Genomic DNA, 21,995 nt, shown 5'->3' with positions numbered 1-21,995 from the left:
AATGGCCTTGGTTTAACATCTTGTTCACAGCATAGCTCCTTTGTCACAGGAACTCACCCTCCACACTTTGAGATGTGAGAGCCTTGATTTTCACTCATCTCTCCGCAGTGGGACCTCGAAAATGTGTCCATTTGCTGATAACTGAACAATAATTAACATTCACCACAGAACAGTTCTTGCTACTCATCGAAACACTTGGCGTTGAAATCTAGACTAATAATATGCAGGAAATGTTTCTGTTGGTGTTTATTTTTAAAATACTGCAAATATATTTGACGTCTACTGAAAAGAAGCATATACAATATATAAAAAATAGACACAAAATGCTGGAGTAACACAGCGGGTCAGGCAAGCAGCATCTCTGGAGAAAATAGATAGGTGATGTTGTAGGTCGGGACTCTTCAAGCTGATTGTAGTAGGGAGAGTGGTGGAGAAAACTAGTTTTTTTTGTCTATCTTTGGAATAAACCAGTTCTTTAAAATTTTATTATATGCAATATATAAACTTGTTTGGACACAAAATGCTGGAGTATCTCAGCGGGACAGGCAGCATTTCTGGAGAGAAGGAATGGGTGACGTTTCAGGTCGACCCCCTTCTTCAGACCCGAAACGTCACCCATTCCTTCTCTTCAAAGATGCTGCCTGTCCCGCTGAGTACTCCAGCATTTTGTGCCTATCTTCGGTGTATATCCAGCACCTACAGTTCCTTCCTACCCATGTAAACTGGTTTACCAGATTGCTGCCAGCTTGGTGGTGTCAATTGGTGAGAACCTGTGCTCTGGGAAGAGTGCAACAAAATCATGAACCCATTTATACAGAATGAGTTTAAGATTTCATGACACTTGGAGCACCAAGGCAAAGTATTCAAACAGGATTTTGTGGGCAGATTGAGGGGGGAGGGGGGCAATAAATTAATTTCCCTGTGAAACGGTTTGTTCATTGTGCTTCCTCATCCTTGTCTCCGTTGAACAAAACTTGTGGCACCACATCGGTATGTAGCCACTTAAACATCACTAAATTGCAAAGAAGTAGATGTGCAGATCTAACATCAGTATATCTCTGGTCAATCAGCACTTGTCCCAACTGAGTGATCTCCTTTGGAATAATGAAAGGAAAACCTTTTTTGCAAAAACATGTCCCTTCCTCTTCACTTGATGGGCTTTAAAGCAAGGATGATGGGGTTCTCAGGGATAAGAATGAGGTCAAAGGTAGCTTTCACATCAGCCGTCCGGCTAGTTTCGATTTTAAAGTTCTGGAGCATCTGAAAAAAATTAGTTAAGGACATGGAGTGAGTTATTGCACTTACACTCAACTTAAACGTGACATGAATAAAATAAATTAATTTCCCAATGATAGTCCCGTCCTATATACTTTGTAATATGATTGAAGTGTAGCCAATTTGTGCACGGCAAGACCAACACAAAAGCTAAATGTTTCAGCGATCTTCAATGAGGATAATTACTGGCCTGGACTCTAGCAAGAACCAAAGATCCTACAGCGAGCAAGATGGTCCACTCGACGAAAAAGACGTAGTACGGTCATGGGCTGATTCGTGGGTAATTTTCGGCCCCATTTCCGTAACCGGATTCCGTCTCCGCATCAAAGATCCCAAAGATACTAGTGTGGAGATGGAAGCTAGTTACGGAAACATCCTCGTAAAAATAAAAGTTATTTGGTAAAAATCTTCTCATTTTCAGAATTTTAATTTATTAACACAAACTGTTCCCCCGCAACGTTGATTACACTGCGAGTCGGGTCGGGTCGGGATACGGAAATGGATGAAAAAAAGGCCCACGTTCCGTTCCGTTGCGTACTACACTTCAGCCTATTGCATTTAGCAGGAGTGGTCTATCTTGCTCCACTATAGGATCTTTGGCAAGGACAACACCCTTCTCTGTAATAGTGTCAAGATCATTCCTCGATAATAACTCATCCAAAGGACAATTGTTTTAGCAATGCAGCATTGCCACAATACTGCACTGGAGTGGCTGTCTGGATATTAACAGCCCAATTTTACTCCATGCCAAGACCATCAACCAAATTTTACAAAGACAGCAAGTAAAATTTTAAAGTGCTGGAGTAACTCAGCGGGTCAGGCAGCATCTCTGGAGAACATGGATAGGTGGCATATCGGGTCTCAAGAACAGTCTCGACCTGCAACGTCACCTATCCAAGTTCTCCAGAGATGATGCCTGAGTTACTCCAGCTTTTTGCGTCTAACCGGTTTAAACCAGCATCTGCATTTCCTCCCGAAACTAAACGAAAGCTTGGTTAGTAACCACAGACGTACGTGAATCAGGAAGATCAACATTTCCATCTCTGCGATTCGGCGCCCGATGCATTGGCGGGGTCCAAACCCGAAGCTCAGATGTCTGAAGTTGGTCCTGCCCGGCGTCAGCCATCTTTCGGGGTTATATCGCCCAGGATCGCTAAATACCTTCGAGTTCCTTCCCATCGCGTACAACCCCAGCTGCACCAACGTCTACAGGAGAAGGAAACAAGGAAACAAGAAACTGAGAGGGTACACAAAAATGCTGGAGAAACTCAGCGGGTGCAGCATCATCTATGGAGCGAAGGAAATAGGCAATGTTTCGGGCCGAAACCCGGAAGGAAATAGGCAACGTTTCGGGTCGAAACCCGGAAGGGTTTCGACCCGAAACGTTACCTATTTCCTTCGCTCCATAGATGCTGCTGCACCCGCTGAGTTTCTCCAGCATTTTTGTGTACCCTCGATTTTCCAGCATCTGCAGTTCCTTCTTGAACAAGAAACTGAGAGGTTCTGTTTGGAATGTGAAAGTGAAGCATGAACCCTGGCCTTGTGGATGTGATTTAGTTAAAGATACAGCAGGGAAACAGGCCCTTCGACCCATCGAGTCAAGCCCCATCAAATAAGCTCTGAACTACATGCACTATTACTGTTTGTTTTTTTGTGCTTGTGTACATATATACCTACGATCTATATATATATATGTGTATTTGTGAGTATGTGTGTGTGTATATATATACACACATTTAACTTTTTTTCTCGTTTATTATATTGTTTACAGTGTACTATGTTTACATATTCTGTTGTGCTGCAGCAAGTAAGAATTTCATTGTTCTCCACAATTAAAATGTGGATTGTAAAAATGTCGGACACCTTACACTTGGAATGAATCAGACTTGTCTCAATGGACAAACGAGAGCTTTTTATCAGAATATGGTCTCCATTCATTGACTACTTGAAGGGGCCGACTGGCTCGGCTCGTGAACCTGACTGAAACTTGAATTAAGGATCAGATGAGAAGTTATACTTTATAATTTACGAACTTATCTCCAAAGTTGTATTTTTTAGTAAATTATTCCATTCTTCTTTATCATACTTTTTCCTTTTTTATTTCTCTTTCTTATTTTCTATCTATATATTTAAAAAAATACTAGAAGCAGAGTTAATATCAATTAATAATATTAGTAATGTAGGAATGATATACATGAAATGTATTTAATTTGGTATGTACCTGCCTCTAATAAAAAGATTATTAAAAAAAAAAGAATGTAATTGTTCTATCTGGGACATACGACAATAAAACACATTTGATTCTTGAGTCCATGCCGACCATCCTTGACCTGTTCACATTAACTATGTTATTCCGCACGCAAGGCCAATTTTCAAACTCACACGTGTTTGGGATGTGGGAGGAAACCGGAGCACCTGGAGGAAACCCACGCGGTCACAGGGGGAACGTGCAAACTACACATAGACATGACCCAGGGTCAGGATGGAACCCAGGTCTCTGGTGCTGTGAGGCAGCAGCCCCACCAGCTGCTGCACGTTGCCGTCCACAATTTAGAAGGATGAGAGGGGATCTCATTGAAACATATAAGATTGTTAAGGGCTTGGACACGCTAGAGGCTGGAAACATGTTCCCGATGTTGGGGGAGTCCAAGAACCAGGGGCCACACACAGTTTAAGAATAAGGAGTAAGCCATTTAGAACGGAGACGAGGAAACACTTTTTCTCACAGAGAATGGTGAGTCTGTGGAATTCTCTGCCTCAGAGGGCAGTGGAGGCAGGTTCTCTGGATACTTTCAAGAGAGAGCTAGATAGGGCTCTTAAAAATAGCGGAGTCAGGGGATATGGAGAGAAGGCAGGAACGGGGTACTGATTGGGGATGATCATCCATGATCACATTGAATGGCAGTGCTGGCTCGAAGGGCCGAATGGCCTACTCCTGCACCTATTGCCTATTGTCTATTGTCAATTCTCAAACTCCATATAAGTGTAGTATGTGGTGTAATCGTTTGTTCCAGTAAAATGGAAATCTGAGTGTTTGAGATTTTGATTGCTGTGGCATTCAGTAATGATTGTTAAGTCTGTAAATATACACAGGGGACTCACAGATTCTTGTTAAAAAATATTATAAGTAGGTAATTTAACGACTAATTAAACCAACATCTCTGACCCTCCAGTCATAAATAAAGATAGAAAATAATGGAAATACCTAACTAGTCTTTAGAAAGACACGGTTTTAAAATGAGCAAAACATTATTCTAGATGGAGTGTTTAAGAAGGAACTGCAGATGCTGGAAAATCGAAGGTAGACAAAAGTGCTGGAGAAACTCAGCGGGTGCAGCAGCATCTATGGAGCGAAGGAAATAGGTAACGTTTCGGGCCGAAACCCTTCTAGATGGACCCGGACAAGGCAGCGGATTGCAAAGCTACCTGTTTAGTTCTAGAAAACCAAAGTGGTAGGTATCATATGGTCATAAGGAATTGGAGTAGACTTGGGCCATTCGCCCCGTCAAGTCTACTCCGCCATTCAATCATGGCTGATCTATCTCTCCCTCCTAACCCCATTCTCCTGCCTTCTCCCCATAACCTCTGACACCCGTACTAATCAAGAATCTATCTATCTCTGCCTTAAAAATACCCACTGACTTGGCCTCCACAGCCTTTTGTGGCAAAGAATTCCACAGATTCACCACCCTCTGACTAAAGAAAATTTCTCCTGATCTGCTTCCTAAAAGAACGTCCTTTAATTGTGAGGCTATGACCTCTGGTCCTGGACACTCCCACAAGGTATAGTTTCCATTGGTTCTTTTATGTTGCTGTTTATTAAGAAAGGATATTCTAAAGGGTAGCACAGTGGTGCAACTGGTAGATCCACTGCCTCACAGCGACAGAAACCCGGGTTCGATCCTGGCCTCCGGTGCTGTCTGCGGAATTTGCACAATCTCCGAGACCACGTGGGTTTCCCCCAGGAGCTCTGGTTTCCTCCCACATCCCAAAGTCGTGTGGGTTTGCAGGTTAACTGGACTCTGTAAACCGCCCCTATTGTGTAGGGAGTGGATGCGAAATTCGGATAACAAAAATACTGGTATGAATAGGTGGTCAATGGTTGGCATTGACTCGATGGGCCGAAGGGCCTGTTTCTCTGCTGTTTTTCTAAACTAAACAAATTAAATGTTTCGTGAAGGCAAACAATAAGCAATTAGCTGCATTAGTTGCTACAACAGTACATCAAATGTCATACCATTTGTAGGATACAGTTCTTAAAAGGTACTGCAGTGGGCAAATAATTTACTTGTCTATATCTTACCCCGGATGGTATGTGATAATTTTGCAACACGATGTCTTCACTTATGTATCGTTGTAGTGATATAGCCACCGGATGAAGCCTAGGAAATATAAATACATTCCCTTAGGAATAAACCCTTACATTGAAATTCAAAGTAGCAGTACAAGCTTTTTTAATACGTGAATGGAAATGCAAAATGTGATCAGCAGGTTTAGTTTAGTTTAGTTTAAGTAAAGTGAGTAAGTAGGTTTATTGGCCAAGTATTCACATACAAGGAATTGCCTTAGATGTTCTATCAATCGGTGGAGGCCAGTGCCATCTTCTACGCTGTCATGTGCTGGGGAAGCAAGGCGAAGGCCGCGGGCGCCAACAGATTCAACAAGCTCATCAGGAAGGCTCCCCTCCCCCCCCCCCCCACCTCCCCACCCACCCCCCCTCACAATTTTTTTACATCCCCAATCATGGACTTTCCACCCATCACCATTCATGTGTCTTGTGTTTTATGACTGTTGGCAGATCAATTTTCTTCCTGGGAGAAATAGAAACATAGAAAATAGGTGCAGGAGTAGGCCATTCGGCCCTTCGAGCCTGCACCGCCATTCAATATGATCATGGCTGATCATCCAACTCAGTATCCCATCCCTGCCTTCTCTCCATACCCCCTGATCCCTTTAGCCACAAGGGCCACATCTAACTCCCTCTTAAATATAGCCAATGAACTGGCCTCAACTACTTTCTGAGGCAGAGAATTCCACATCTATCGTATCGTATTAACTACAGGGACGTTCCTACCTGAGTGTTTCCTTCAGCGTGGCTCTGAGGAGTGGCAACAGTTTCAGCATCTGCAGGGAGTCTCCTCCTGCCTTCTCGTTGGCCTCCACAACCTCACTGCGTAGATTCTCCTGAATGTGGGGATTTTTGGCCAACTCGTACATTGTCCACAGTAGAGTTGTGGATGTCTGGTTCGGGATTGAAGAGGCAGTAAGCAACTTAGACAGATAATTTTAAAAAAGAACGAGCATGTTGTGGAAAAAAACCCACAAACACTATTTCATTCACAGATAGATCATCTACCAAAGAAGTTGAGGTTGATACCTGTAAACAAACACCAGAGACAGTGTATGATTTAAACACATCTTTAATCTGCACTGAAACTTAACAGCATTAAGGACGATAGGTTGTCAGTACATCCTAGCTGTTCAGACTGGCATTGCTGGAAATGAGTGTTAGTATAAGTGTTATAGTGGGGTGGAGTTAGTGATGCTGGTTTATGTGTGATTGGTTCACATGCATCATCAATCTACAATACCTATCAAATTTGTCAAAAATTGTTATTACTTTATGAATTAAAATTAACTGTAATTAATTATTACAATTAATAAAAGAAAAAGGAAAAAATATTTATTTTCTTACTTTTATTAATTGAGCCTTTTCCTCAATTTAATCTTTTTTCCTGTTTTTATTTGGGACTCAATTTTATTCAGTTCCGTCTCAGTTTTCAATCACTTGATTGTATTAACGACTAATTGTTCAGAAAGGCTTTAGACCTGATGCGCCGAGTACCTACGGCTGGCATTACGAGCCGCTACGAAATATCTACGGGCTCCTACGGACTCGCTACGGACATTCTCCGAGTTTGAATGAAGGGGAAAACTCGGGAGAATGCGTGAGTAACTCGGGAAAGTGGGACAGGGTCTTTACTCTGAGGGTTGACATCCAATTAAATCATGTCTGCATGGTGGTTCAAGCTACAAGATGTCCCTTCCAGAAATATTGAGGTCAACAACTGCACTTGTGGTAATTAATGCATTGCATTTCATCTGTTCATCAGTACATCGAGCGTGCGGGTTTACCGGACTTTGAATAATGGCGCCAAAACATGGCGGTGTCTGCACGTGTAATATACGCAAAAAGAATCTCACTGTGCAATTGCAGATGTGACAAAATAAAGCTCCATTGAACCAATGTTAGTCAACAAATATGTTGGCCTGACCTGATTGCAACAACCAGGTTCAGGAATAGCTACTTCCCCACAGCCATCAGGCTATTAAACCTGGCTCAGACAAAACTCTGATTATTAATAACCATTTTCTGTTATTTGCACTTTATCAGTTTATTTATTCATGTGTGTGTATATATTTATATCATGGTATATGGACACACTTATCTGTTGTGTAGTAAATGCCTACTATGTTCTGTGTGCTGAAGCAAAGCAAGAATTTCATTGTCCTATACAGGGACACGTGACAATAAACTCACTTGAACTTGAACTTCCCCTCATTCTGATCATGTCCCCAAGCATGCCCATGATCATTTGCTCAAACAACTAATCATAATCAAAGACGTCCCATTCTTCCTTCTCCCTTCTCCCTGCTCCCATTCGGCAGAAGATACAGATGCTTGAAAGTGCACACAACCAGACTCAGGAACAGTTTCTTCCTCTCCACTATCAGGCTTCTGAACAGTTCTTCCACAAGCTAGGGTACTGTTCGATGCACCCATATGGACCATATTGGGCTTTGTCTATCAGACTGATGTGCTACGATGCCGAGAACTATATTTTGCACTGTGTATCTTCCCCTTTGATCTATCTATTGTATGTGAGTTTGAACTGATTGTATCTATGTCGGGTACAGTATATCTGGCCTGCTTGGATAGCAAGCAAAAGAAAGCTTTTCACTGTACCTCAGTACATGTGACAATAATAACCGTAAACCTAATCTCCCCTCCTCCGAATATCTGCCCAAACATAACTGCCGATCATCTGAACTGTGTACAGAAAAGGTTGGAAGCATTCTGCAGGTCAGGCAGGATCTCACAAAGGTATGTGTGCAGCATAGGATGGCAGCATCTCTGGATAACTGCGTAGATTCTCCTGAATGTGGGGATTTTTGGGCAACTCGTACATTGTCCACAGTAGAGTTGTGGATGTCTGGTTCGGGATTGAAGAGGCAGTAAGCAACTTTTAGACAGATAATTTAAAAAAAGAACGAGCATGTTGCGGAAAAAAAACCACAAACACTATTTCGTTCACAGATAGATCATCTACCAAAGAAGTTGAGGTTGATACCTGTAAACAAACACCAGAGACAGTGTATGATTTAAACACATCTTTAGATGACCTTTCGGGTCAGGACCCTTCTTCAGACTGATGCTGGTGAAGAAGGGTCCCAACCCAAAACGTCACCTATCCATGTTATCCAGAGATGCTGCCTGACCTGCTGAATTACTTCAGCGTTTAGTGTCCTTGTATCTTACAAATCCACTATTGCACATTTTTTTCCCATTGCAATGTCCCGGACATTTCTCAGTGTTTAAAGGCCATTCGGCCCTTCTCTTGTATGTTACCTCTCCCCCCTTCTCCATCCAATGCTATTGGCAATATGATTCACAGTCAATTGAAAGCACATTTCTTTTCTTACAGTGTCGACCGCGCCTGCCATGATCTCTGTAATGCTGGCTCTGATGTCTTCAAGAGGAAGCATGTCCTGTAGCAGAAGATCAGCTAGGACACCAGGGTATGTTCTATCTTCTTTGAGTCCCTTTTGGATTTGCCTGTATGATTTCTGTATACAGTTATTAGCTGGGAATGAAAGTAAAGAATACACTATCAATGCACAAACAATTCACAAACGATGCGCAAACATGGAAAGAAAAGGTTTGGAGGGATCTGGGCCCAATGCACGCAAATGGGATTAGCTTAGATGGTCAGCTTGCTTGTCATGGTCGAGTTGGGCTGAAGGGCCTGTTTCCATACTCTATACGTCTATGAATCTAATTCAGCTAACTCAACCATCAATAAACATTGCTTCATACTTCTTTGGAGCAGCGACCATAATTTCTTCCTGAATTTGAAAAGTGTTCAAAACTCCTGGAAGGCAATCTTGGTCTAATGGAGAAATGTTGGAGGCAATGGGCAAAGAACTGTGTCCTAACAAGATTTGGATCAATGGATCCAATTCATCTCTAATAAACAAGATACGGAAACACTCATGAATTCCTACTACTGGGAAGCTATTAAGCTACTACCAACTGTGTTAAGGAGATCCATGGTGAGTCCAACTCTCCAGTGATATCTTAAATCCAAATGAAAAATGGCAATGGTCCTTAAGGCAAAGTCAGGAATCCCACCAGACTGTGGACTGCAATTCTTTCCACTGCTTTTTTTCCACACAGAGAGTGGTGAATCTGTGGAATTCTCTGCCACAGGAGGTAGTTGAGGCCAGTTCATTTAAGAGGGAGTTAGATGTGGCCCTTGTGGCTAAAGGGATCAGGGGATATAAAGAGAAGGCAGGTACAGGACACTGAGTTGGATGATCAGCCATGATCATATTGAATGGCGGTGCAGGCTCGAAGGGCCGAATGGCCTACTCTTGCACCTATTTTCTATGTTTCTATGTCCTGCCATCGGGAAGAAGGCATGAAGGTATGAAGAGGGGGTTGAAAACTGTGATCTCCAGTTTAGGAACAGCTTCTTCCCAACAAACATAAGGCACTACACTACAACCGGGACAGGCAGCATCTCTGGATAGAAGGAATGGGTGACGTTTTGGGTTGAGCCCCTTCTTCAGACTCTTGCTTATTCCAGCATTTTGTGTCTACAGTGTAAACCAGCATCTGCAGTTCCTTTGTGGACAAAAGTGCTGGAAAAACTCAGCGGGTGCGGCAGCATCTATGGAGCGAATGAAATAGGCAACGTTTCGGGCCGAAACCCTTCTTCAGACTCTTCTGCAGTTCCTTTCTACATTATCCTACAACCACCAACTAAACTACAACATATCTTGGTTACATTAGGTTTGTAGGGTTGGTATAATTGTAAATAGTCCCTAGTCTGTGTAGGATAGCGCTAGTGTGTGGCGCTGACTCGGTGGGCCGAAGAGACTGTTCCCTTGTTGTGTGTCTAAACTAAACTAAACTAAAAAAATGCAGGAGTGTAATTGAAATATTTCCAGCTCCTCTTACCGTGAGCAAAAATGATGTCCCAAGAACCTATGTGGTCCTGCCAGACCTTTGAGTTGATTGACTTCAATAGACCTGGTGGAATATAGAGCATTGGTGTTGTGGATTTGAACATCATGGGAATCGAGTCGATGAACCTTTGCGATGCATCATTTTGATGGCCCTGCAGTATATCGAGGCGTTCACCATACAGTATGTGGCAGATGGCTGCAAGGAAAAACGTCCATTGTTATTCTGTGCCTCTGCGTAGACCAGTGAAAAGTTCATACAAGTTTTGAATTGAATTGAATTGACGTGACAAGTCACGGCGAGATTCTTTGCTTGCGTACCTGTATGCAAATTGTCGCCACGCAAAGGGCGCTTACAGAGTTACAAAATACCCCTTTGTTCTCCATCCCCACCTCACTCATCGCGATCCCCCCGCGATCCGGCGATCCTCCTTTGTTCATTCTGTCTTTACTTTGTGTACTAGTCATGTCTCTACTATTTATTTCATTCCCCTTACATGTTTTTCCTCTACATGCTCAATTTTTGTAAGGTGTCCTTGAGACTCTTGAAAGGCGCCCATAAATAAAATTTATTATTATTATTATTATTCCCTCAAAAGTTCAAGTAAATCCCCTCATGCCTATAGTGTACGTATACTAATCCAACGACAACTATAGTTAGACGCGGTAATCTGACATGAGAATGTACCCCCAAATGTAGCTTATGGAACATTCTTAGTTCTATCTGTGGTACACAAAAATGCTGGAGAAACTCAGCGGGTGCAGCAGCATCTATGGAGCGAAGGAGATAGGCAACGTTTCGGGGCGAAACCCTTCTTCAGACTGATGGGGGGGGGGGGGGGGGGCGGGGAGAAGAAAGAAAAAGGAGGAGGAGCCCGAGGGCTGAGGAGAGGTAGGAAGGGGAGGAGACAGCAAGCGCTAACAGAATTGTGAGAATTCAATGTTCATGGCACCAGGATGCAAACGCCTATCTGTGTTCTTGCCATGTGGCAGAAGATTGTGGGTTCAAATCCCACACCGGAGACTTGGACACGTAAATCATATTTTCAATGTGGGACTGACTGTGACTAGTGTGTAGGATAGTGCTAGTATATGGGGTGATCGATGGACAGTGAAGGCCCAGTGGGCCGAATGACCTGTTCCGCGCTGCATCTCCAAAGTCTAAAAGACCTTTCTCCACTGGGCTCCATGACACATTGTGAATCATGATCATTCTATCATCCTTCTTTTAACATTCTTTCAAAGTCTTGAACTCCCATTTGTGTGAATGTCCTCCAGCCCCGTGATCCCCGTCCATTCTCCATGTTCCTCCATGGGAGGATCCAAGGGAGGTTCTACTGCAGTTGTACAGGGTCTTGGTGAGACCACAACTGGAGTATTGCGTACAGTTTTGGTCACAAGGGCCACATCTAACTCCCTCTTAAATATAGCCAATGAACTGTGGCCTCAACTACCTTCTGTGGCAGAGAATTCCACAGATTCACCACTCTCTGTGTAAAAAATGATTTTCTCATCTCGGTCCTAAAAGACTTCCCCCTTATCCTTAAACTGTGTGACCCCTTGTTCTGGACTTCCCCAACATTGGGAATAATCTTCCTGCATCTAGCCTGTCCAACCCCTTAAGAATTTTGTAAGTTTCTATAAGATCCCCCTCTCAATCTTCTAAATTCTAGCGAGTACAAGCCAAGTCTATCCAGTCTCTCATCATATGAAAGTCCTGACATCCCAGGAATCTTTAAACCAAAGATGGACACAATAAGCTGGAATAACCCTGCAGCTCAGGCAGCATCTCTTGAGAAAAGGAATAGGTGACGTTTCGGGTCGAGACCCTTCTTCAGACTCCGTTGGAAACTAGTTGTTGAGTTTGAGACAATGTACAAGGATCTACATGATGTCTCTCATCCCGCCCGCTTGATCCCATTACATTACAAAGCAAGAAGTCCACAGTTCCCCCACAGTAGCAAAGTCTTGCAGTTACCCAACACATTTACAGTTTTTATCCACGAGTAGTTGCTCTACTCAACAGCCAAAAATCTGTAGCCTCCCTTTGATCTGGTATTTTGTTGGTTCACATGCTTGATCAATGGTGTTTTATCATTAATGTTTTATTATTATTAATGTTTAGTGTTTTCTGAGTCATTCGTAACTGTCACATTGTTACTTGTGGGCGGAGCACCAAGGCAAATTCCTTGTATGTGAATATTTGGCCAATGAACTTACTTACTTACTTAAATTCCCAAAATACTATTCACAATGAATGGTGCAGTTTGACTGTTGTGCTAGCAATAAGTATGTTCAATTGCTTAAATGGAGAGCATTTAAAATTGTTTAGAAAAATCATTCCATAAAAGGCTATAACATGCAACTATCCAAATAAATAAGCAATATTGGATCCTTACATTCGAGTGCGAATTTGAAGAGATCGTTTGAGAGATCGATTGTCCATTTACCCCTTCCGCTTTTCTCGATCTCTTTGTAGGTCATGGACACAAAATCCAGTGCCACTTCATTGAGAAGAGGTACAAACTTTTGGGTGATCTGGGGTGTAAACAATGCTTTATTTAAAATAAGTCGATTCTTTTTCCAATCTTCCCCACTTCTGCAAGACAAAAGGGTAGTGGTTAGCGGGCTGGCCATTGCAACACCTCTGCTCAGTCTCTGCACATACAAACACAAATACTTGAAGCAGGCGAGGCTAATCTGCAGGCTTGCTCCACCTGCTCCAACATCACGGTTCCCCCTTTCACCTCAGCACTACCAGGACAGAAGTGATAGTGTTTGGTCCCAATGGCTCCCGTGAACCTCCCCCCTGTTGACTTGGGTCCCTTGGCACTGTATATGAAGCCAACAGTTTTGAACTTGGGTTTTAAGATGGACAGTGATTTTAAATTAGATCGTCAAATAGGCGCGGTAGTTAAGTCCAGCTTCTTTCATTTAAGGCAGCTGGCAAAGGGTGAAGCCCATTCTTGAACGACAGCAGTTTGAAACAGTAATCCATGCCTTCATCACTTCTCGGCTGGATTACTGTAACGCACTTTATTTTGGAGTTAGCCAATCTTCCCTTGCACGTCTCCAGTTGGCTCAGAATGCTGCTGCTCGCCTTTTAACTGGAACACGTTAGAGGGAGCACATAACGCCTATTCTGGCCTCTCTCCACTGGCTGCCTGTGTACTTTAGAGTTCATTTTAAGATTCTTTTATTTGTTTTTAAATCTTTAAATGGTCTCGCCCCGCCTTACCTCTCTGAGCTGCTTCATCCCTACGCTCCTGCTCGGTGCCTCAGGCCAGCTGATCAGCTGCTCCTGGAGGTACCGAGGTCTAAGCGGAAGCTCAGAGGGGATAGAGCCTTCTCTGTTGCTGCTCCGACATTATGGAACACTCTACCTTTGCACATTAGACAGGCCCCTTCACTGTCCATTTTCAAAACTAGTCTTAAAACCCTTTTCTATTCCTTGGCTTTCGCCCCTGCATGAGACTTTGCTCTTGTTTTAGTGTTTCTATTATTGTTTTTTATTGTTTTTACTGTCTTTTAATGTTTTTATTGTTTTGTTTTATGTTTATGATTAGTCATGTACAGCACTTTGTTGCAACAGTGGTTGTTTTTAAAGTGCTCTATACATAACGTTCAGTTCAGTTCAGTTCAGGACTGCACAGTGGTGTAGCTTTGGAGCTGCTGCCTCAGATTGCCCGAGACCCAGGTTCGATCCTGACTAGGGGTGCTGTCTGTGCAGAGTGTGTACGTTCTCCCTGTGGCTGCGGGAATTCTCCGGGTGCTCCGGTTTTCTCCCACACTCCAAAGACATGCAGATTTGTAGGTTGACAAAAGGTGCTGGAGAAACTCAGCGGGTGCAGCAGCATCTATGGAGCGAAGGAAATAGGCAACGTTTCGGGCCGAAACCCTTCTTCAAATTTTCCCGCATCTGCAGTTCCTTCTTAAACAGATTTGTAGGTTAATTGGCTTCTGTAAATTGCCCTTAGTTTGTTGGGAGTGGATGAGAAAGTGGAATAAGATAGCAACTAATGTGAACAGGTGGTTGATATGTACGCGGAGAGAGTGGGTTTGTAATGTATGTCGGTCAGGAGTCTGTCCCCTGCGATGGAGATGGTGAGGTCAAGGAATGGTAGGGAAGTGTCGGAAATCGTCCAGGTGTATTGGAGTGCCGGATGGAAGTTGGTGGTGAAGTGGATGAAGTCAGTCAGTTGTGTGTAGGTGCAGGAGGTGGCACCAAAGCAGTCGTCAATGTAACGGAGGTAGAGGTCGGGGATGGGGCCCTCGTACGTACGTTGGAGGAACAGCACCTCATATTCCGTCTGGGGACCTTGCGTCCCTATGGCATTAACATTGAATTCTCCCAATTTTGCTAGCCCTTGCTGTCTCCTCCCCTTCCTTAACCCTCTAGCTGTCTCCTCCCACCCTCCCATCCGCCCGCCCTCGGGCTCCTCCTCCTCCTCCCCTTTTCCTTCTTCTTTCCCCCCCCCCCACCCCCCATCAGTCTGAAGAAGGGTTTCGGCCCGAAACGTCGCCTATTTCCTTCGCTCCATAGATGCTGCTGCACCCGCTGAGTTTCCCCAGCAATTTTGTGTACCTTTGGTTGATATGTACCGTGGCCCAAAGTGCCTATTTGCACGCTGTATCTCTAAACTAAACTTTCCTACACTTCCCTTGACCTTTAAATCCTACTTAAATTCCCTTGATCCTTTTTGTATCTCCTCTTCTACCTTGAATCTGCTTAGAATTTTGTGAACAATGTTTAGGAGATCCACAATATAATGCAGCACAAACAAATTTCTAGTCCACTGAGTTAAGTAGTTGCTTAAAGATAAGGCAGGGGTAAGAGTAGAGTTGGGAATAGTGCTGGAGATGACGGGACAAAGATCATTACTGGATATAAAAAACCAGCCCCGCACATCTCCTTTACACTCCTTTCCCCTCTCACCTTAAAGCTGTGCCCTCTAGTATTTGATATTTCCATCCTAGAAATAAATAATTCTGATGAAAGGGTTAAACTTACTTTAACAGAACTCCGTAATTTTCTTTCCTGAAGTCTCTGTAAGCCATCCAAGCTCTCATTTTCAACCTCTCTGGAAATATACCCTCTGCTCTGAACAAAATGGCAGCATCTTCAGGATTAATAATATTGACACTGTTGTAATATCCAATCCTTTCCCTGCAAATGAATGGAGAACGGGTTACAGTAATGTGTAGGAAGGAACTGCAGATGCTGGTTTAAACCGAAGATATTGACACAAAATGCTGGAGTAACTCAGCGGGACAGGCAGCATGTTGTTTATGAAGGAACTGCAGATGCTGGAAAATTGAAGGTACACAAAAAAGCTGGAGAAACTCAGCGGGTGCAGCAGCATCTATGGAGCGAAGGAAATAGGCAACGTTTCGGGCCGAAACCCTTCTTCAGACAGGCAGAATCTCTGGAGAGAAGGAACGGGTGAGGTTTCGGCTCGAGATCAGTCTGAAGGAGGGTCTCGACCCGAAACGTCACCCATTCCTTCTCTCCAGAGATGCTGCTTCTCCCGCTGAGTTTCTCCAGCATTTTGTGTCTATCACAGGTGATAGCAAAGTCTGTACTCTCAGTAGTGGATTCAAAAACGTGTACAAGTGTATATGTGAATATTACAGGGGTCACAGCTCATTCTGAATGGTAGAACAGCTTCTGCTCCTCCGTTAACAGACTCCTTCCATAAGCTGGGGGGCCGTTTGATTCACCTCTACCCCATAAAGGATATTGGACTTTGTCTAATGAACTGATGTGCTACAATGTGTTGCAATGCTGAGAACGATATTCTCCACTGAAGAAGGATCTCAACCCAAAACCTCACCCATTCCTTCTCTAGAGATGCTGCCTGTCCCGCTGAGTTACCCCAGCATTTTGTGTCTATCTTTGGTTTAAACCAGCATCTGCAGCTTCTTCCTACACCTTTGAATATCAACTTCCCAACCCTTGTTCCCCCTCTCTTTCTCTCCATCCCTCCCTCATCCTAGTTCTCCGCCTAGTCTGACTGTCCCCCTTGATTACATTTTAATCTTTGTATGCTTCGTTGTCACCTTCCCCATTAATGACAATGATCCATTCTACGTTTTCCTAGGACTTCGTCGCCTTTGATGTCTCAATTTCACACCTCACATTTTTTATCTCTGCGTCTCCCTCTCCCCTGACTCTCAGTCTGAAGAAGGGTCTCGACCCGAAACATCACCCATTCCTATCCAGAGATGCTGCCTGTCCCGCTGAGTTACTCCAGCATTTTGTGTGTACCCTTTTTTCTTATAAGTTTGTTAGCGCATGTCTAAACTTTGCCTGGGGTTTTCTGCATGTAAGCTGGACTCCTTTATTTTCTCTTGATTTTAGTGTGGAATTGAACCTTGTACAAAATCAGACAGCCTTCAAGCTCTGCCGATTGCTGTCAAGGTGACCAGTGTTTATGTATCCTCCTCTCTTTAAACTGTTTCTACTTTCGGAGCGCTTTGACTTTGTTTGATGTAAGCAAGTCTGCTTGGCTGATGCAGTGTATTCATTAATTACAATGCTTATATCTTTCTGCAGTTGCTTAATCCCAGATAGCAGGCTGCACAAATACCAATGTGCAAAGTATACATTAAATTACTTTGTTTCTCACAGCTAACTTCTTTGTCGTTTCGTTTTAGTTGAGAGATACAATGTGGAAACACTGAGCCTGCTCCAACCAGCGATCGCCGTAGACCACACCCGAGGTCAGGATCGTACCCTGGTCTGTGACGCTGTAATGCCCCTGTCCCACTTAGGAAACCTGAACGGAAACCTCTGGAGACTTTGTGCCCCACCCAAGGTTTCCGTGCGGTTCCCGGAGGTTTTTGTCAGTCTCCCTTGGTTCTTGGTTTCTTGGTCCTCCAAAATATTCCAAATGGAATTTAAACTGGAGGTGGTGAAGGGAGGGATTAAGCCAGAAAGGGTTATTGGGAAGAAAGAGCTACTTTAAATTTAGTTGCATCTGGTTGGGTAACTATAGTAGGGTGGAGATTATTCCATGCTTTAATTGTGCGGGGGAAGAACGAATTGCTGTACACATCTGTCTTTGTAGCTGGGATCACAAATTGGATCGAATGCCTCCCTACCTGCTTCCACTACCTGCAACCTCCGGCAAGCACCTGCAACCTCCGGGAACCGCACGGAAACCTTGGGTGGGGCGCAAAGTCTCCTGAGGTTTCCGTTCAGGTTTCCTAAGTGGGACAGGGGCAAAGCACCAACTCTACCACCCCACCAATGTGCTGCTCTTTCTTCAGTTCTTCCTCAGCATGGTTCAGCTTGGACAAAAGAGTATTTCACTTTGATTTTTCCACAGTATAGGTCTTTCCTATCCCCTGTGAGAATAAAGGGGATTCCACTAATCTGTAACCACAGGTCCACTGAGGTCTTGATCCTTCAACCATTTCTTTCAACCATCCAATGTCCGACCATTCCTGTTTGAATGAACGTGTGCTGTAAATCTCAAGATGTAAACAGTTGCTATCCTGTGATCTGGCCTTCAGTTTATGACGATCTATGATGCATTTATCAGTCTTTATCTGAAGGTCTGCTATTTGTTTTTCCTTAATTTATGGGATGTGTGCGTGTGTGTGTCATTGGCAAGGCCAACCTTTTTACTTCATTCTTAACTTCCATTGAATGAAGAAGGGTCTCGATCCAAAACATCACCTCTCCAAGTTCTCCAGAGATGCTGCCTGAACTGCTGAGTTGCTCCAGCATGTGTGTTCTTCCAGAGAACTACACTATTACAGGACCATTCAGTTTAGTTTATTGTCACGTGTACAGTGAAAAGCATATGTTGCGTGCTAACCAGTCAGCGGAAAGACAATACATGATTACAGTCATGCCATTTCCAGTGTATAGATAAGGGAATACTGTTTTAGTGCAAGGTAAAGCCAGCAAAGTCTAATCAAGGATCAAGGGGGCTGTTATGATCAAAACATTTCTGTGGATCTCAACCCTGAACCTGATTGTTTCTGACGTTTTACAACAATTGACAACAATTACAGGCTATTTAATTAACAGTCTAAAAATTCTGCTTTGATGGGATTTCTACTCAAAACTGCTGGTGCTAACTGCTGGATGACTGGTCCAATGATAGGTGCTACCTTGCTGCTAAACACCGTAAGATTGGGTGAAATGAAACTCACTGTCCTTGCATATGTTTCACCTTCTGGGTTGACGCCCTTGAGATGGGCATGAAGTGCAAAAGCTTAAAATCCTACGATGATGCTCAAGATCTCAAGGGAATACAAGCTAAATTACTCAGATATTTTGGCAAACCAGAAGTAAATGTTGCAGTACCTCTCTCCCAACCTTTTAAAGATCTCAGATTCAGATTCAAGATTCAGATTCAATTTTAATTGTCATTGTCAGTGTACAGTACAGAGACAACGAAATGCATTTAGCATCTCCCTGGAAGAGCGACATAGCAAATGATTTGAATAAATAATAATAAGTGATAATAAGTGTCTGGGGGGTGGGGGGGTGATTGGCAGTCACCGAGGTACGTTGTTGAGTAGAGTGACAGCCGCCGGGAAGAAGCTGTTCCTGGACCTGCTGGTTCGGCAACGGAGAGACCTGTAGCGCCTCCTGGATGGTAGGAGGGTAAACAGTCCATGGTTGGGGTGAGAGCAGTCCTTGGCGATGCTGAGCGCCCTCCGCAGAGGCTAAATGGATCTCAGAGGCTAAATGGATTTTGTATAGTTGTGGGAGAAATTGTGTCAATATGAAAAATAATGGTGAAAAATAATGCAAAGATCTATTGCATTAGTGAAAGATTTTCTCACTTCATTCAGTCAAATCTGGATAGGTTGTGTGTTGTTGCTTAATATGTACAATTATAAATTCATAACTTATTTAGATCATTCAACTATAAAGACAAAAGCTCAATTGCTTTAAGAACAGCTTTTGTAGAGGTGTTATGTGCACCCACTTTAGCTATAAATTTAGCTAGCTGCCACACACAGTGTGGGAACAAAGTTTTTTTAAATATTATTTTAAAAACACACAAAGTGCTGGAGTAATTCTGTGGGTCAGTAGCATCTCTGGAGAACATGGATAGGTGAAGTTTCGGGTCGGGACCATTCTTCAGTGTGAAGAAAGGTTTTGTTCGAAATGTCACCTATCCATGTTCTCCAGAGATGCTGATAACCCGTTGGGTAACTCCAGCACTTTGTGTCTTTTTTGTAAAACAGCATCTGCAGTTCCTTGTGCCTTGATATGAAATATACTTGTTCAAGAGTCTTTTTAACAAAATATTATCTCAAATATTCAGGAGAGTTTGTGCCACGTTAATGCTGAACATGTAAATTTGATTAGTACATTGAAGAACTTATAAGAGTCTCTTTAAACATGAATTTAATTTAGCTGAGGCAGATTTTCTTACCTGTAAATTGGACCATACTTATTGAAGTTATTTAACATGACATTGTGGGTATTTTTGATATCATTGTTCCTCCAGAAAGTAAATGCATTGAACCAATTGTTTCTCCAGTTTCCCGGTAACTCATCGTACGATTTCAGAGTTGGTTCCAAAGATGTACGTGATTCACTTGTTTCTGAATGATTCCTACGAGGGGACACTGTGAAGTGATGGTCCACGGAGGGAAATGCACCCCTTTGGCAAGAAGCACTGGCAATTAAGGAGAATCGAAAACATCCTCTGATCATTGTAACACTTGCAGTTCGCCTCGCAGCCCTTCACATTTGAATTGTTTTTTCTCACTGCTGTTTTTATATCACACTTTCAAGGACTGTGCAGCAGTCACGTCATTAGAAGACAAAATTTGAATCTTTGTTATTCTGAAAGGCCATGACGGATTACCAGTGGGTTAAAGGCTACAAGTCACTTTTAATCGGACGTTATCATAAAAGCAGTATTTGTGCTATCTTCTGCAGACGTCTTTATGTTGGATAACATAATCTCACAATTTAATCCGCGGGGAAAAAGCTGTGAAGTCTCCAACTAGGGAAAGTTTCATTAAACCAAATACATTTTGTCAATTTTTATTTTATTGACTTGTCTTCAATATTAAATGGGTATTTTTGCGACTGTTATTGGCAGCTAAAATACAGGACACCCAGTCCACCACGGTCATATCCCACGATCATCGTTTGTTTCGAAAATGAAAAGTTGGAGGAACTCAGTGGGTCAGGCAGCATATGTGGAGGGAATGATCAGACAACGTTTCGGGGCAGGATCCTTCTTCAGACTGATAGAAGGGTGTGAAATCAAAATGTCGTCAGTCCATTTCCTTGCACAGATGCTGCCTGTCCAGCTGAGTGCCTCCAGCACTTTGCTTTTTGCTCAAGATTCCAGTATTTACAGCCTCTTGTGCCTTCATCCTTTGTGTCTGACAAGCCAATTGTCACACTGCCATCCCCATTTCCAGCATTAAAACATACGCCTATTCATCTTCTCCAGAGATGCTGCCTGACCCGCTGAGTTACTCCAGCACTTTGTGTCTTTTTTTCCTCTTCTATTGCCTTTGTCCCTGAGAGTAACAATGGCTCGATATTTCTGAACCCCATCTTGATCCCTTCACCATCTATTCTGGAAGTACAGATTGTTGGCAATCTCAAGGCCTACTGACGCTATGCTACATTTTCAGATGTATGGTCGCTAAAATGAAACTATAATCCAAGCCCCAGTCTTCTATTTTACAACCCCAAGGTGGTTGTAAAATATGCCATGACATTATATTGAAGACAAGAAGGCATTAACTACATTTGTGCCATAATGATGTCGCTGGTAGAGCTGCTGCCTCACAGCGCCAGAGAACCTGGTTCGATCCTGACCTCAGGTGCTGTCCGTGCGGAGTCTGCACGTTCTCCCTGCAACCACGTGGGTTTTCTCCGGGTGCTCCGGTTTCCTCCCCCAACCCAAAGACGTACGTTTTTGTAGGCTGATTGCCCTCTGTAAATCGTCCCTTGTGTGTACGGACTGTGTTGAACCAGTGTGTAAACCAGTGATCGATGGTCAGCGTGAGATAGTTTTAGTTTAGAGATACAGCATAGCAACCGGCCTTTTGGCCCACCAAGCCCATGCCGACCATCGATCACCTGTACACTAATTCCATATTATCTCACTTTTGGCATCGTACACAATGGGGGCGATTTATAGAAGCCTGCCCTGCTTTGGAATGTGGGAGCAGACTGGAGAAAGCCCACACGGTTACAGGGAGAACACACAGCAGCACCCATGGTCAGGATTGAACTCACGTCTCTGGCGCTGTGAGGCAGGGATTCTACTGCTGCGCCACTGCACTGTCCGATAAATTGAAACAATCGGGGAACATTCTTAAGTAGTGCTTTTCTTAACAATGATTTTCTTGAAGGCTAAAAGATGTTGCTGAAGACTTTGTTTTTTTAGAATTTGTTTGCGATATCGTTTTTGGATCTAATCCCACCGTTTGTCTTATAGGATGCAAATAAGCGATTAGGATTAAGTTCA

General features: G+C 43.3%; 1 protein-coding gene across 1 annotated transcript; it reads right to left on the bottom strand.

Moving 5' to 3' along the window:
• Positions 1–654: 654 nt before the first annotated feature.
• Positions 655–20,212, bottom strand: LOC116968174 (cholesterol side-chain cleavage enzyme, mitochondrial). The gene is made up of 9 exons (XM_033014817.1): positions 19,929–20,212; positions 15,536–15,691; positions 12,924–13,123; positions 10,520–10,723; positions 8,980–9,140; positions 6,350–6,516; positions 5,579–5,657; positions 2,290–2,481; positions 655–1,260 (listed from the first exon to the last, which is right to left on the bottom strand). Exons 1-9 carry the CDS (start codon positions 20,210–20,212, stop codon positions 1,147–1,149), a joined length of 1,557 nt encoding a protein of 518 aa, XP_032870708.1. The 3' UTR covers positions 655–1,146.
• Between the last annotated feature and the right edge of the window lie 1,783 nt (positions 20,213–21,995).

Source organism: Amblyraja radiata, chromosome X (assembly GCF_010909765.2).
Source record: "Amblyraja radiata isolate CabotCenter1 chromosome X, sAmbRad1.1.pri, whole genome shotgun sequence".
Lineage (NCBI taxonomy): Eukaryota > Metazoa > Chordata > Chondrichthyes > Rajiformes > Rajidae > Amblyraja > Amblyraja radiata.
The sequence above is the reverse complement of the archived record's forward strand: the minus strand, read 5'-3'. Positions and strand labels throughout refer to the sequence as shown.

Excerpts from the sequence above, each read along its gene's own strand:
- LOC116968174 (XM_033014817.1), bottom strand. The coding sequence starts at position 20,212 with ATGATCAGAGGATGTTTTCGATTCTCCTTAATTGCCAGTGCTTCTTGC. Across the intron at positions 15,692-19,928 it reads AAGTATGGTCCAATTTACAG|GGAAAGGATTGGATATTACA; the intron begins GTAAGAAAATCT and ends ATTCATTTGCAG. Across the intron at positions 2,482-5,578 it reads ATTATCACATACCATCCGGG|ACGTTGGTGCAGCTGGGGTT; the intron begins GTAAGATATAGA and ends CTTCTCCTGTAG.